The 11021-nt window shown below is 42.7% G+C and overlaps 1 protein-coding gene across 1 annotated transcript; it reads right to left on the reverse strand.

Annotated features, from left to right (window-relative positions):
- Positions 1 to 565: 565 nt before the first annotated feature.
- On the reverse strand, positions 566 to 10308 carry LOC141098031 (uncharacterized). The gene is made up of 5 exons (XM_073585627.1): positions 10164 to 10308; positions 2917 to 3246; positions 1451 to 1861; positions 743 to 913; positions 566 to 573 (listed from the first exon to the last, which is right to left on the reverse strand). The coding sequence occupies exons 1-5, from the start codon at positions 10306 to 10308 to the stop codon at positions 566 to 568; spliced, it is 1065 nt and encodes a 354-aa protein (XP_073441728.1).
- Between the last annotated feature and the right edge of the window lie 713 nt (positions 10309 to 11021).

Genomic DNA, 11021 nt, shown 5'->3' on the forward strand with positions numbered 1-11021 from the left:
TAGTGGAGTGCCTGAGAAAATAATTTTTAATTCATATGCAAATGGGGGCTTCCATGCACCTCTGACATGACCAAGAGGTGCACCAGTCAGGAGATGGTGAACATTTCTGTTGTAATACGCACCTTTTTTGCGGTATAAATTATGAGGAATTTTACAGGAGTGCTCGGCTACGTCTCTCCTGACAAAACATTGGTCATTGTTTAAAAAGTTGATTCGACTGTTATAAAAATGGCAAAAGTTGCAAAAATTTTGCGCAATTAAGTGTTGCATAAAAATTTTGTGACATTTTAAGCAGTTTTATGCCAGAAAAGAGGTGTAATCAGCTTTATGAGAGTTGACTAGCTAGAAAAAAATGCCTGAAAAATTACTTAGAAAATGCTCAAAAGAATTTTCCTAATCATTTCTACTGTAAAACCTCTTTGCAGTTCATATGTTCAAAGCTTTTGATCTCTTTTTATTTTACCGCTTCAGACTCTGTAAAATGCTGGGTGGGAGAAAAAAAAGTGCAGGTCACTTCTTTGAAATGGCTCCTGAGGGAATCCACTCCAAGCAAGGCAGTGACCCATCAAAACTCTGCAAAAAAAAACACACTCAAGAAAAAAAAAATAACAAACCTCTTCAAAAAACGCTTGAAAAACTTCAAAACTGCTGCAGGAATTGAAAAGCTGCTCCAAAATCTCCCCAAAGAAGCAGTTTCCACTAGAAAATTCCCATATTTTAGTGCACAGTCACGTTCACATACCTCTGCCCTCAGCATCTTCCATTGTTCCTGCCAGTGGTATTAAGTGACCCTTAATAAAATCATGTTCAACCCCGAGTACAGGAACAATTAGGTCTGAAGGTCCAGGATCTGGGATCTCCATTCCAAGTACCGCAGGGATCCATAGCTCAGTCTTATTGTACCTAATCAATCCTAATAAATGAGACACAGAGAATGGGAAATAATCAACCATCATGATGAGAACTGAGATAATATCAAGTAAAATACTAATTAATAATTGCTAAGTGATACAAAATAAACAAGGTAGAAGGCATGTTCACCAATTTTTGGGGGTGCAAAATCTGATAGAGTTCTGGCTAGTTTTTCAAAGCAAGTTTAGGTGCTAAATGATACTTAAAAGAGGTATCCCCATTTTAGACATTTGTGGAATATCCCCAGTCTGTTAGATGTTGGTTTTACCTTCTTTTCCAAATGGAGGTCCCCAACCCTAGTCACACTTAGTCAGGAGACCACTAGCAGAGTATTAATGGAGAGGATGAAGTGGCTACCCCTCATTCTCCACCAGGTTGGATGGTAGTTTCAAGACTAGAGCCCTTTTTTGAGACAGGTGGGGGTCCTAAAGTGCCCCCCCAAAAAGTCCAAGAAGGGAAAAACAGTCAATAGAAAAAAATGTGCAATTGTAGGTCAATGTAAAATCAGGGTCAGGTAGCTGACCACTCAATGACTTACCTAAATTTCCCCCGTAACACTTGATGTCTACCGCCAGTTTGTGCTGACTAGTAACATTGTGCATCCTCGCCATAACATACTGATTCCTTATGGTAAATGCTTTCTCCATGGTCTCCATTGCTTCGGTTAGAGCATTATGCGCATGCTCAAAATCATCCTTTACGAGAGGCAGCTCTTCTGAGAGCAGGTCCCTGTGAGCCTTCATGGCGTCAATGACTGTGATCTGGGCCATCATTAGGTTTGTATCTAGGAAAGTCTGGAGGCCCCCAGCATGAGGCACCACTTTATCCTGGTGGAGAACTGCCCCCTGAATCCTAACTTTCTTCCCACTCAACGGCTCAGAGAACATCTCCCCCAAAACTAATATGGATCCTGAAGAAGACATTACTCCTCCAAGTAGAATCACATCTCCTAGGAGTAGATAAAGCGAAGAGATGAAGATAAACAAATTACAAATCTAGACCTGTGGTTATATAAAACTTTACTTATTGCATTATATTACATGTATCTAAGCATAAAATATATTTTAACTTTAACCCCTTACCGACCACCTACTTTACCTTTAACCCCTGTATGACCACCTACACAGTGGATGGTGCAAATCCTAAAACTACAATGATGCAGATTGATTCCCCCGACTTCTCGCTTCTGTCTTTTCTTTTTTCATCCTACCTATAGGGAATGCTGCAATTCCTATTGGACCTGCCATTTACATGATTGCTGGGTGTAGCAGTGCTTCTAGGTCTTAGTAGACCCAGATCAGCTAGGCCGGTGACTTGTATCATGGCAGGTGGCTGTTTTTCCTGTAGTTTTAACATCTATGCATGTCTGTCATAGTGAAAAACTGTAAAATTGAAAAAAAAAATTATTGTATCGCCCCAGAGCTTTTTTGATGACCTTTTGGGTCAAATAATATGTTTGAAATAAAAAGTATATATTAAACATAAATGTAAGAGGAGATGAAAAACTATATATTATATATAAATATAAAAGTAATAAATATATATATATATATATATATATATATACATATTACACATAAATGGAAGGGAAGATCAAGAAACCCCACCAAAAAATATACAGTATATTACACATAAATTTAAGAATAACCCACCCCCCAAAAAACTATATTAAACATAGATGTAAGAGTAGACAAAAAAAACAAAATATACAGTATATATTAATTATAAATGTAAGAGTAGACAAAAAAACAAAAACAAAAAATATATATTATACATAAATGTAAGAGTAGACCAAACCCCCCAAAAATATATTACACATACAGTAAATGTAAGAGTAGACAAAAAAAACCCAAATATATATTAAATGTAAGAATAGACCAAAAAATATATTACACATTTTCTCCATACACACAGGTCGGTAATCACACTACTATGAAGTCTGGCATAAGTTTTTGCCAGTTCATAACACTTTTAAGTTGGTTTATCCACACATTGAGAACATACCTGTACTTCTCTCCAGCCCGATGCCTAAAATTGGAAATATTTTCCCTCGAGCCCCAATCATAGGACCTCCAATCTCTATAGGTGACAGTAGGTTGGTCAGTGGATGGATGTATGTGCCTCCTAGAGCCAGCCATTGCTGCGTCTTTGGATGTCTCGTCACTGCTAGAATTGGAACCTCCAAACCCGATACTGGATCCACCATTGTAGCATAGTTTCCACATGAAGCTTCATGTAAATCAGTGAATTTACAATCTACCGGTAAACCTGTGCTTGGATCTATTGGGTATGGGATATATGGTAAAATAGGTACTTCTGACTTCCAAATATTTCCTAAAATAAAAGAAGATATACAGCAGGTCTCATGAATGTCTAACCTTGCAGAATCCTTACAATTTGCTACTGTAAACACTTGTGACAACACTTTGAAAAGTTTTCTACGGTTAGGAATTTTTTTTCTACAGTATAAATTAAGTAAAGTGTCATTATTATCGGACATATTTGTCCTCTGTCCTCAAAAAAACAAAAATAAGGCTGAGGAAGAGGCATTTTTTTAATCTAAATTAGCCATATCCTGCTGAATTATGGTATTATGTAAAGGCAGATATTAATTGCTCATATTTCCTCGCTTCCAGCTCATCCTCTGCAGGCCAGGGTTTCTCTTTGATTTTGAATGCTAGCCCGCTCAATCCTCGCACTGGTTGACATCAGAAAGACATGTTTGGCGGCATCATAGACCAGCCTGGCCTGGAGGAAGGAGAGGAGCATAATTGGATAGTTCTGAACGTCTGAATTATGGAGTCTGGTCTGAAGTCTGAATATTGGCATCTGGATGGGGTATGCTCTGAGGTCCAAATATTAGTGTAGGGTTCTGTATTAGACCTCTTTCACACATCCGTTTTTCGCCGTCAGGCGCGATCCGGCTATTTTTAGTAAAACCGGATCCGGCGAAATGCAATGCCGGATCCGGTTTTCCCCCATTGACTTGTATTAGCGCCGGATGGCCATGCAGTTGTTCCGGTTTTGACCGGATCCAGCAATCTGTCTCCATCCGGCGTCTGGAAAAAACGGCAACTGTAACGTTTTTTGTCTCCGGTGAAAAAGCCAGAACCGCCGGATCCAGCGCTTCTGGCTTTTTCACACAATGAAAGTCTATGAGCGTCGCAATCCGCCGTCTCCGGCCAAATCCGGATCCGTTTTTTTTGGTCTGAGCATGCTCAATAGCCCTACCCACAGCAAACATATATGAAGCCATGACAGTGGGACCCTCAGCCACAGCCAATATGCCACCCAAGAGAGGAGCCAGCCGCAGGAGAAGGCAGGAGAGTACTGCACCACCAGCACCACCCCAAATGGAGCCAAGGGACCTTGTTGAACAGGCGGAGGGGAGTCCACCAGCAGACGACAGACGGTAATTATTACATCCCCCATTCCTCAAAACTAGGGCTATGGAATATCTATATATTCATTGGCCCTTTGTTTCTCTTTATTCACCAGCAGAAGCTGCCCTATAGAAGCAGCAGCACCAGCAGCAGCAGCACCAGCAACAGGAACGGAGTCTGCCCAGCAGGAGGACACCACATCTTCTTCTGGGAGCCCTCCCTCGCATCGTCAGCGTTTAACGGTAAGTTTTTATTTCCAAAATCCATCATCTCTGGAATATACGTCTATTCATTGGCTTTTTTTTTTCAAAACAGGAATCACAAGCTGAAGAGGATCTCCCAGAAGAAGAACAACGAAGGGGTGGATAGATGCCTGGAGTGGGCTCACAATTAGTAAGTTTCCTGCATCAATAGGAGAAACACAACATCACACTACACACAACACATAGAAAACAATTTAGTGCAGACATCACACAGCAAACAACAGATATGCCTACACCCAAGCACATAACTTATTTTTTTTTCTATTCTAGTCTTCCCAATCTGGTGCTCGACGAAGAGGTCCTCACAGTGCCTCCCAGGGTCGTTGGCGTCAGCGACGCGGCGGTCACCATCGTGTAAGTATAATATATTTTTTTAAGGTTTTTTTTTCCTTTTTTTTACATTTGTTAAGCGTGGAGGCTAATTTTATTTTTTTTCTCTTTTTCTTTAACAGGCTTCACAGCGTGCTCCCGACTCTGACGGTGAGGAGGGGGGGATTGACGTGGACCTCGTCATCGATCTGGTCAGAGAAAGGGAGCCTCTATGGAATATGGGGGACCGCCGCCATGCTGATCTTATTGTGACCCGACGGCTCTTGGAGGAAATCTGTTCGCTCGTAGTGGACCGTTGGTAGGACCTCGATGCTCAGGCCCAGATTCAAGAGCGTAAGGTAAAATACTGAGTAGAGAAAAGGTAAAAATTATTGGTTATACTAAACCAGGTACATAACTTTGGGTAAAAGGTAAATAAATTTTACCTTTTGGCCACAGTTGTGTCCCTGGCTGTGTTTTAGGCAAAGTATTTCACCTTTTAGTCAAAGTTGTGTAGCTTGTTGGGGATTACCTAATAATGTACACAACTTTTGTTAAAAGGTGAAATACTTTGCCTAAAACACAACCAGGTACACAACTGTGGCCAAAAGGTAAAAATTGTTAAGCCACAAGATAGACAACTTTGGTTGGCAAAGGTATACTGTTGGTACAGAAGGTACACGACTTTGATTAAGGGCAGAAAAGTATCAAACTCTCTCATCCTGCCAGTGTATTCTTCCTTGAGGTGACATAAAGTATTGTGCTAAATTGTCCCTCATTCGTGACACCGTCACAGAACTTCTAGTGGTAATGTTCTGGTAATCTTGCAAGCTGGTTTCTTCAGAGGTGTCCTCAATGGAAATGGGTTCCTTGCACATAACAAAATTGTGCAGGCCCACGCAAGCTTTGATCACCTCCTCCACAGTTTCAGTCTTGAAGTTGATCGCAGTGAATAGGACACGCCATTTGGCTGTCAGAATACCAAAGGCGCATTCCACCATTCTTCTTGCTCTTGTGAGGCGGTAATTGAAAATGCGTTTTGCTGTTGTCAATCCTCTGCTAGAGTACGGTTTCAAAAGGTGTTCTGACAGCTGGAAGGCTTCGTCCCCTACACAGACAAAAGGCATAGGTGGCCCAGATGTTTGCGGCAGCGGTCTAGGGGGTGGGAACTGGAAAGTGTTTCCATACAGTCTACGGCCCATGGCAGACAGTTTGAAAACTTGAGAGGCATTGGAGCGGCCATAGGCCCCAATATCAACAGCAATAAATTTGTATTTGTACGATGGCCATGAGGACAATGGAAAAATATTTCTTGTAATTGAAATATTCCGATCCCGATCCTGCTGGCTTTACAATGGGGATATGTTTCCCGTCCACAGCGCCCAAGCAATTTGGAAACTGACATATCTGTAGAAACTTGTCAGCAATTTCAATCCACCTCTCTCTTATGGGCTCTGGTACAAACTCATCAACTAAAGAGTCCCACAGTGCACGGCATGTGTACTTCAAAATTCCAGATATGGTGGAAATCCCAAGTCTGTACTGGAAATGGAGTGACGAAAGGGATTCTCCAGTTGCAAGGAATTTGTGGGGAATTAAAAAAAGAAAAATTAGTTCAAAATCACAGCATTGCATAACACAACTCAGCTATAACACTTGGAGATACATACTACCACCAACAAGATTCCAGTGAAAGTGTGCTCTGAAGCGAGCAGATCCAATAAATGTGGCTTACCTTAGAGTCACCATCAGATGCTCTGTCGGTGAAATGGAGAAGCGGCAATAGGTGTCTGATCTTCTTATGAGGTGTGCAATGCGCTCCACCAAGTAATCAAAATTCTCCATTTTCATCCGAACATATGCAAAAAATTTCTCCGGGTTTTGTCTAAGGTCCATGCAGAGTGTAGAATACACCCCACGCGTCATTCTCTTGGCTGTGATGGGGTGGATCCACAAACGGCGTCGACGTTGCTGATGCATGATGCGCTGCTGTCTCACTCTCTCTTTCTCCAGAACAATCACCCTCACACGATTCGCCTCCGCTGTAAAATCCACCAAATTCTTCAAAATGTTTCCTATCACAACATCCATCTTCGCCAGTCACTTGCTCTTCTCTCCAACCTGCACTTTCTCCTCTAAAACCTGTCAAAGATGGGCTGTAGGAACACGGTATATATAGGTTTTCAGTAGCCAATCCCGTTTGGAAGCCCCCAAGAGGTGTTTTTAAAAACCGGATCCGTCGTAATCCGTCGAAAAGCAGATGGAAAAACGGATGAAACGGATGAAACGGATCCGGTTTTTGGGCGGATGAACAAGAGTGATCCGTCAGAAAACCGGATCCTTCACATCCTGTTTTACATTACATTTGACGGATCCGGCTCTCTGGCGCGACGCCGGATCGCGCCTGATGGCAAAAAACGGATGTGTGAAAGTAGCCTTAATTTATGGGGTCTGAGGAATGTGGATTTGGCATAAAGTCTGATCAGAATGGCATATTGGGGTCTGGGAGAATAGTTTGAGTTATGAATATTGGAGTCTGAATTTTGGAGTTCTAGTATTTGGTCTGGGGTATTGGTTGAGATTTGAAAATTGGAGTCATTCCTAAATTCAGAATAGTTTGTTATGGGATATGTATGACAGGATCTGAACATTGAGGTCTGATCCGGTGCTTGAATTATGAGGTCTAGGCATTGAATATTGGGGTCCTTTCTGAGGTCTGAATATTGGCATCTTGTCTGGGGTTTGGTCTTAAGTCCTGGTAAAGGGTTTAATTTTGATGGGGTCTAAATATGGGGGCATTTGCTATGGATTGAGCAATTTGGGAGATTGGGGATCTATAAACTTTGAATATGTGATGTAGGGTTTGAGACACGGTATCTAAATTTTAGGGTCCTGTCTGTGATCTGAATATTGGGGTCCTGTATGTGACCGGGTCTGGGGGTCTAAATATTGATGTGGTCAGGGGTTGGGTGTGAGGTCCGAAAATTGAAGTTTGCTCTGGGGTTTGAACTTTTGGATCGGTATTATGGGATTTGATTGCATTTTTTTTTAGAATGTTTTACAGACATGCACCAAAATGGCACAAATGTGCGCCATTATTGTATGCATGTACTATATGCACTTGACCAGATCCCATCCCACTTCATCCCAAACCTCACCACAGTTTTCATCCCAACCCTAACCTATCTCTTCAACCTATCACTAACAACTGGTGTTTTCCCCTCAAGCTTTAAACATGCCTCAATCACACCTATCCTCAAAAAGCCCTCTCTTGACCCATCCTCTGTATCTAGCTATCGCCCTATATCACTTCTCCCCTATGCCTCAAAACTACTGGAACAACACGTCTATCTTGAACTATCCTCCCACCTCTCTTCTTGCTCCCTCCTTGACCACTTGCAATCCGGCTTCCGGCCACACCACTCCACTGAAACTGCCCTAACTAAGGTCACCAATGACCTACTAGCCGCCAAGGCCAAGCGACACTACTCTGTCCTCCTCCTCCTGGACCTGTCCTGTGCCTTTGACACAGTGGACCATTCCCTATTACTACAGACCCTCTCATCTCTTGGTATCACAGACTTGGCCCTATCTTGGATTGCGTCATACCTAGCAGACCGGACATTCAGCGTCTCCCATTCGCACACCACCTCCTCACCACGCCCCCTACCCGTCGGAGTCCCACAAGGTTCAGTCCTAGGGCCCCTGCTCCTCTCCGTTTACATCTTCGGCCTCGGACAGCTCATAGAATCTCATGGCGTTCAGTATCATCTCTATGCTGATGACACACAGATCTACATCTCTGGACCAGATATCACCTCCCTACTAAACAGAATCCCTCAATGTCTGTCTGCTATTTCATCCTTCTTCTCCGCTAGATTTCTAAAACTTAATATGGACAAAACAGAATTAATCTTCTTTTGCCCATCTCACGTGACCCCCCCAACAGACCTATCCATTAAAGTAAACGGCTGCCCACTCTCTCCAGTCCCAAAAGCTCGCTGCCTCGGGGTTATCCTTGACACTGATCTCTCCTTCAAACCACATATCCAAGCCCTTTCCGCTTCCTGCCCACTTCAACTCAAAAATATTTCACGGATCCGTACATTCCTCAACCAAGAATCTGCAAAAACCCTAGTCCATGCCCTCATCATCTCCCGCCTTGACTACTGCAACCTCCTGCTCTGTGGCCTCCCTTCTAACACTCTCGCACCCCTCCAATCTATTCTTAACTCTGCTGCCCGACTAATCCACCTGTCCCCCCGCTATTCCCCGGCCTCTCCCCTCTGTCATTCCCTGCACTGGCTCCCCATTACCCAAAGACTCCAGTTCAAAACCCTAACCATGACATACAAAGCCATCCACAACCTGAGTCCTCCGTACATCTGTGACCTAGTCTCCCGGTACTTACCTGCTCGAAACCTCCGATCCTCAAAAGATCTCCTTCTGTACTCCTCTCTTATCTCCTCGTCCCACAATCGCATACAAGATTTCTCCCGCGCATCCCCTCTACTCTGGAACTCTCTACCACAACATATCAGACTCTCATCTACCATGGAAACATTCAAAAAGAACTTGAAGACCTACCTCTTCTGACAAGCCTACAACTTGCAGTAACCACTGATCCACCAAACCGCTGCACGACCATCTCTACCCTCGCCTACTGTATCCTCACCCATCCCGTTGTAGAGTGTGAGCCCTCGCGGGCAGGGTCCTCTCTCATCCTGTACCAGTCGTGACTTGTATTGTTTAAGATTACTGTACTTGTATGTATTATGTATACCCCTCCTCACATGTAAAGCGCCATGGAATAAATGGCGTTATAATAATAAATATTAATAATATATATAAAGGCTGTAGTATAAACTAAGATCAAGAGTGCTTTGTATCTTTTATGGCGCACCTAGATAATTTACCTGAGCTATTCTCTGACACGGTTACATACTTATTACCCACCTCATTCCTACTATCATGGGAAGGAGCAGATGTCTGCAAACCAAGTTTTCTGGCTACACTACAGATAATAGATGGAGCTGGGCAACGAGCAATTATTCATCTGCTGTAGGTTTCCACCTTCCAATAACCCAAGCATCTATAAAACCCTCCACAATTAGGGCATCCAGCCATCTATGTATTACCATCCATCCACCATCAATGAACCAAGCCATTCAATCTCTCCGTCCACCAGCCTCCATTTATGAACCATCCTACATCCATCCACTGAACCATCCTTCATCTCTAGGACATATTCCGGGAGTAGTAGAAGTCTACATAAATGTATATTCGACTTCCTTACTGGATACTGAATCAACAGTTGAGACCAGTTGAGAGGTGACCGGATCACATCCAACATTTCCAGCAATTGGAAGCACCTTTCCGGTTTCACTGTGTACAAAGTATTCACCGGGAACGGGAGTCAGATAATGACTGGACAGCAGCATGGCCGAATGTGGAGTCGGAGTGACCAGTCCAAGTACCCGGTCAAGAAACACCACGTCAGTGTCCTGAATTGTGCCATCGAGAGCTGAGACAGAGACAGAAAAAATAAAGATAAAAAAATAATAAAAAAATGATTTTTTTTTATTACTTTACTAAAAAATAGGAGAAATCCTCAGAGTAATTATCCTGCAAATGAATGATGCCACCTATATGAGGAAAGATTTTTTTAAAGATCTCTTCACACTTCAGAGGAAGTAAAACAAAGAATGCCATCTATGACCACATGAAAGTCCACGTCAACTTTGATGTGGTTTGTGATCATTTAGCTGAGATGAGTTCCAACAAAGACCCTTAGGGTGTCTATTTGCTTTATTTTACAGTACAATCTCCATTATGCTGCACTAAGTGGTCTGTTTTCCATGTGCCTCTGTTATATAGACTTCCAAAAAGGAAAACTACTGTATAACTGAAAACAAGAGATACTGATATTATTATGATGGACAAGTCTGGAGAGAACACATTTCATGTCTGGAGCACAATTGTCCACAATTGTCCATCATTATTGCTCACCAAACAGATCCCTCTTGGTCAGTAATCTGGTCCTGTCCTTATTAACCAGACACGCGCCGGTTCCTTCTCCCAGCACGCCCCATACTTTAAGCCTGTTACTCTCCTTCATCACGGCTGTGTACATTGTATTGCAAGACGTGTCAAA

This window comes from Dendrobates tinctorius, unplaced genomic scaffold, assembly GCF_039654945.1.
Source record: "Dendrobates tinctorius isolate UK_male_01 unplaced genomic scaffold, ASM3965494v1 ptg000086l, whole genome shotgun sequence".
Classification (NCBI taxonomy): domain Eukaryota; kingdom Metazoa; phylum Chordata; class Amphibia; order Anura; family Dendrobatidae; genus Dendrobates; species Dendrobates tinctorius.

Bases quoted from the DNA above. Each gene is read 5' to 3' on its own strand.
- LOC141098031 (XM_073585627.1), bottom strand. From the start codon at position 10,308: ATGCTGCTGTCCAGTCATTATCTGACTCCCGTTCCCGGTGAATACTTT. The intron at 3,247-10,163 runs GTAAGGAAGTCG...CTTTTATTTTAG, and splicing joins AACTGTTGATTCAGTATCCA to GAAATATTTGGAAGTCAGAA. The intron at 1,862-2,916 runs GTATGTTCTCAA...ATCTACTCCTAG, and splicing joins CGGGCTGGAGAGAAGTACAG to GAGATGTGATTCTACTTGGA.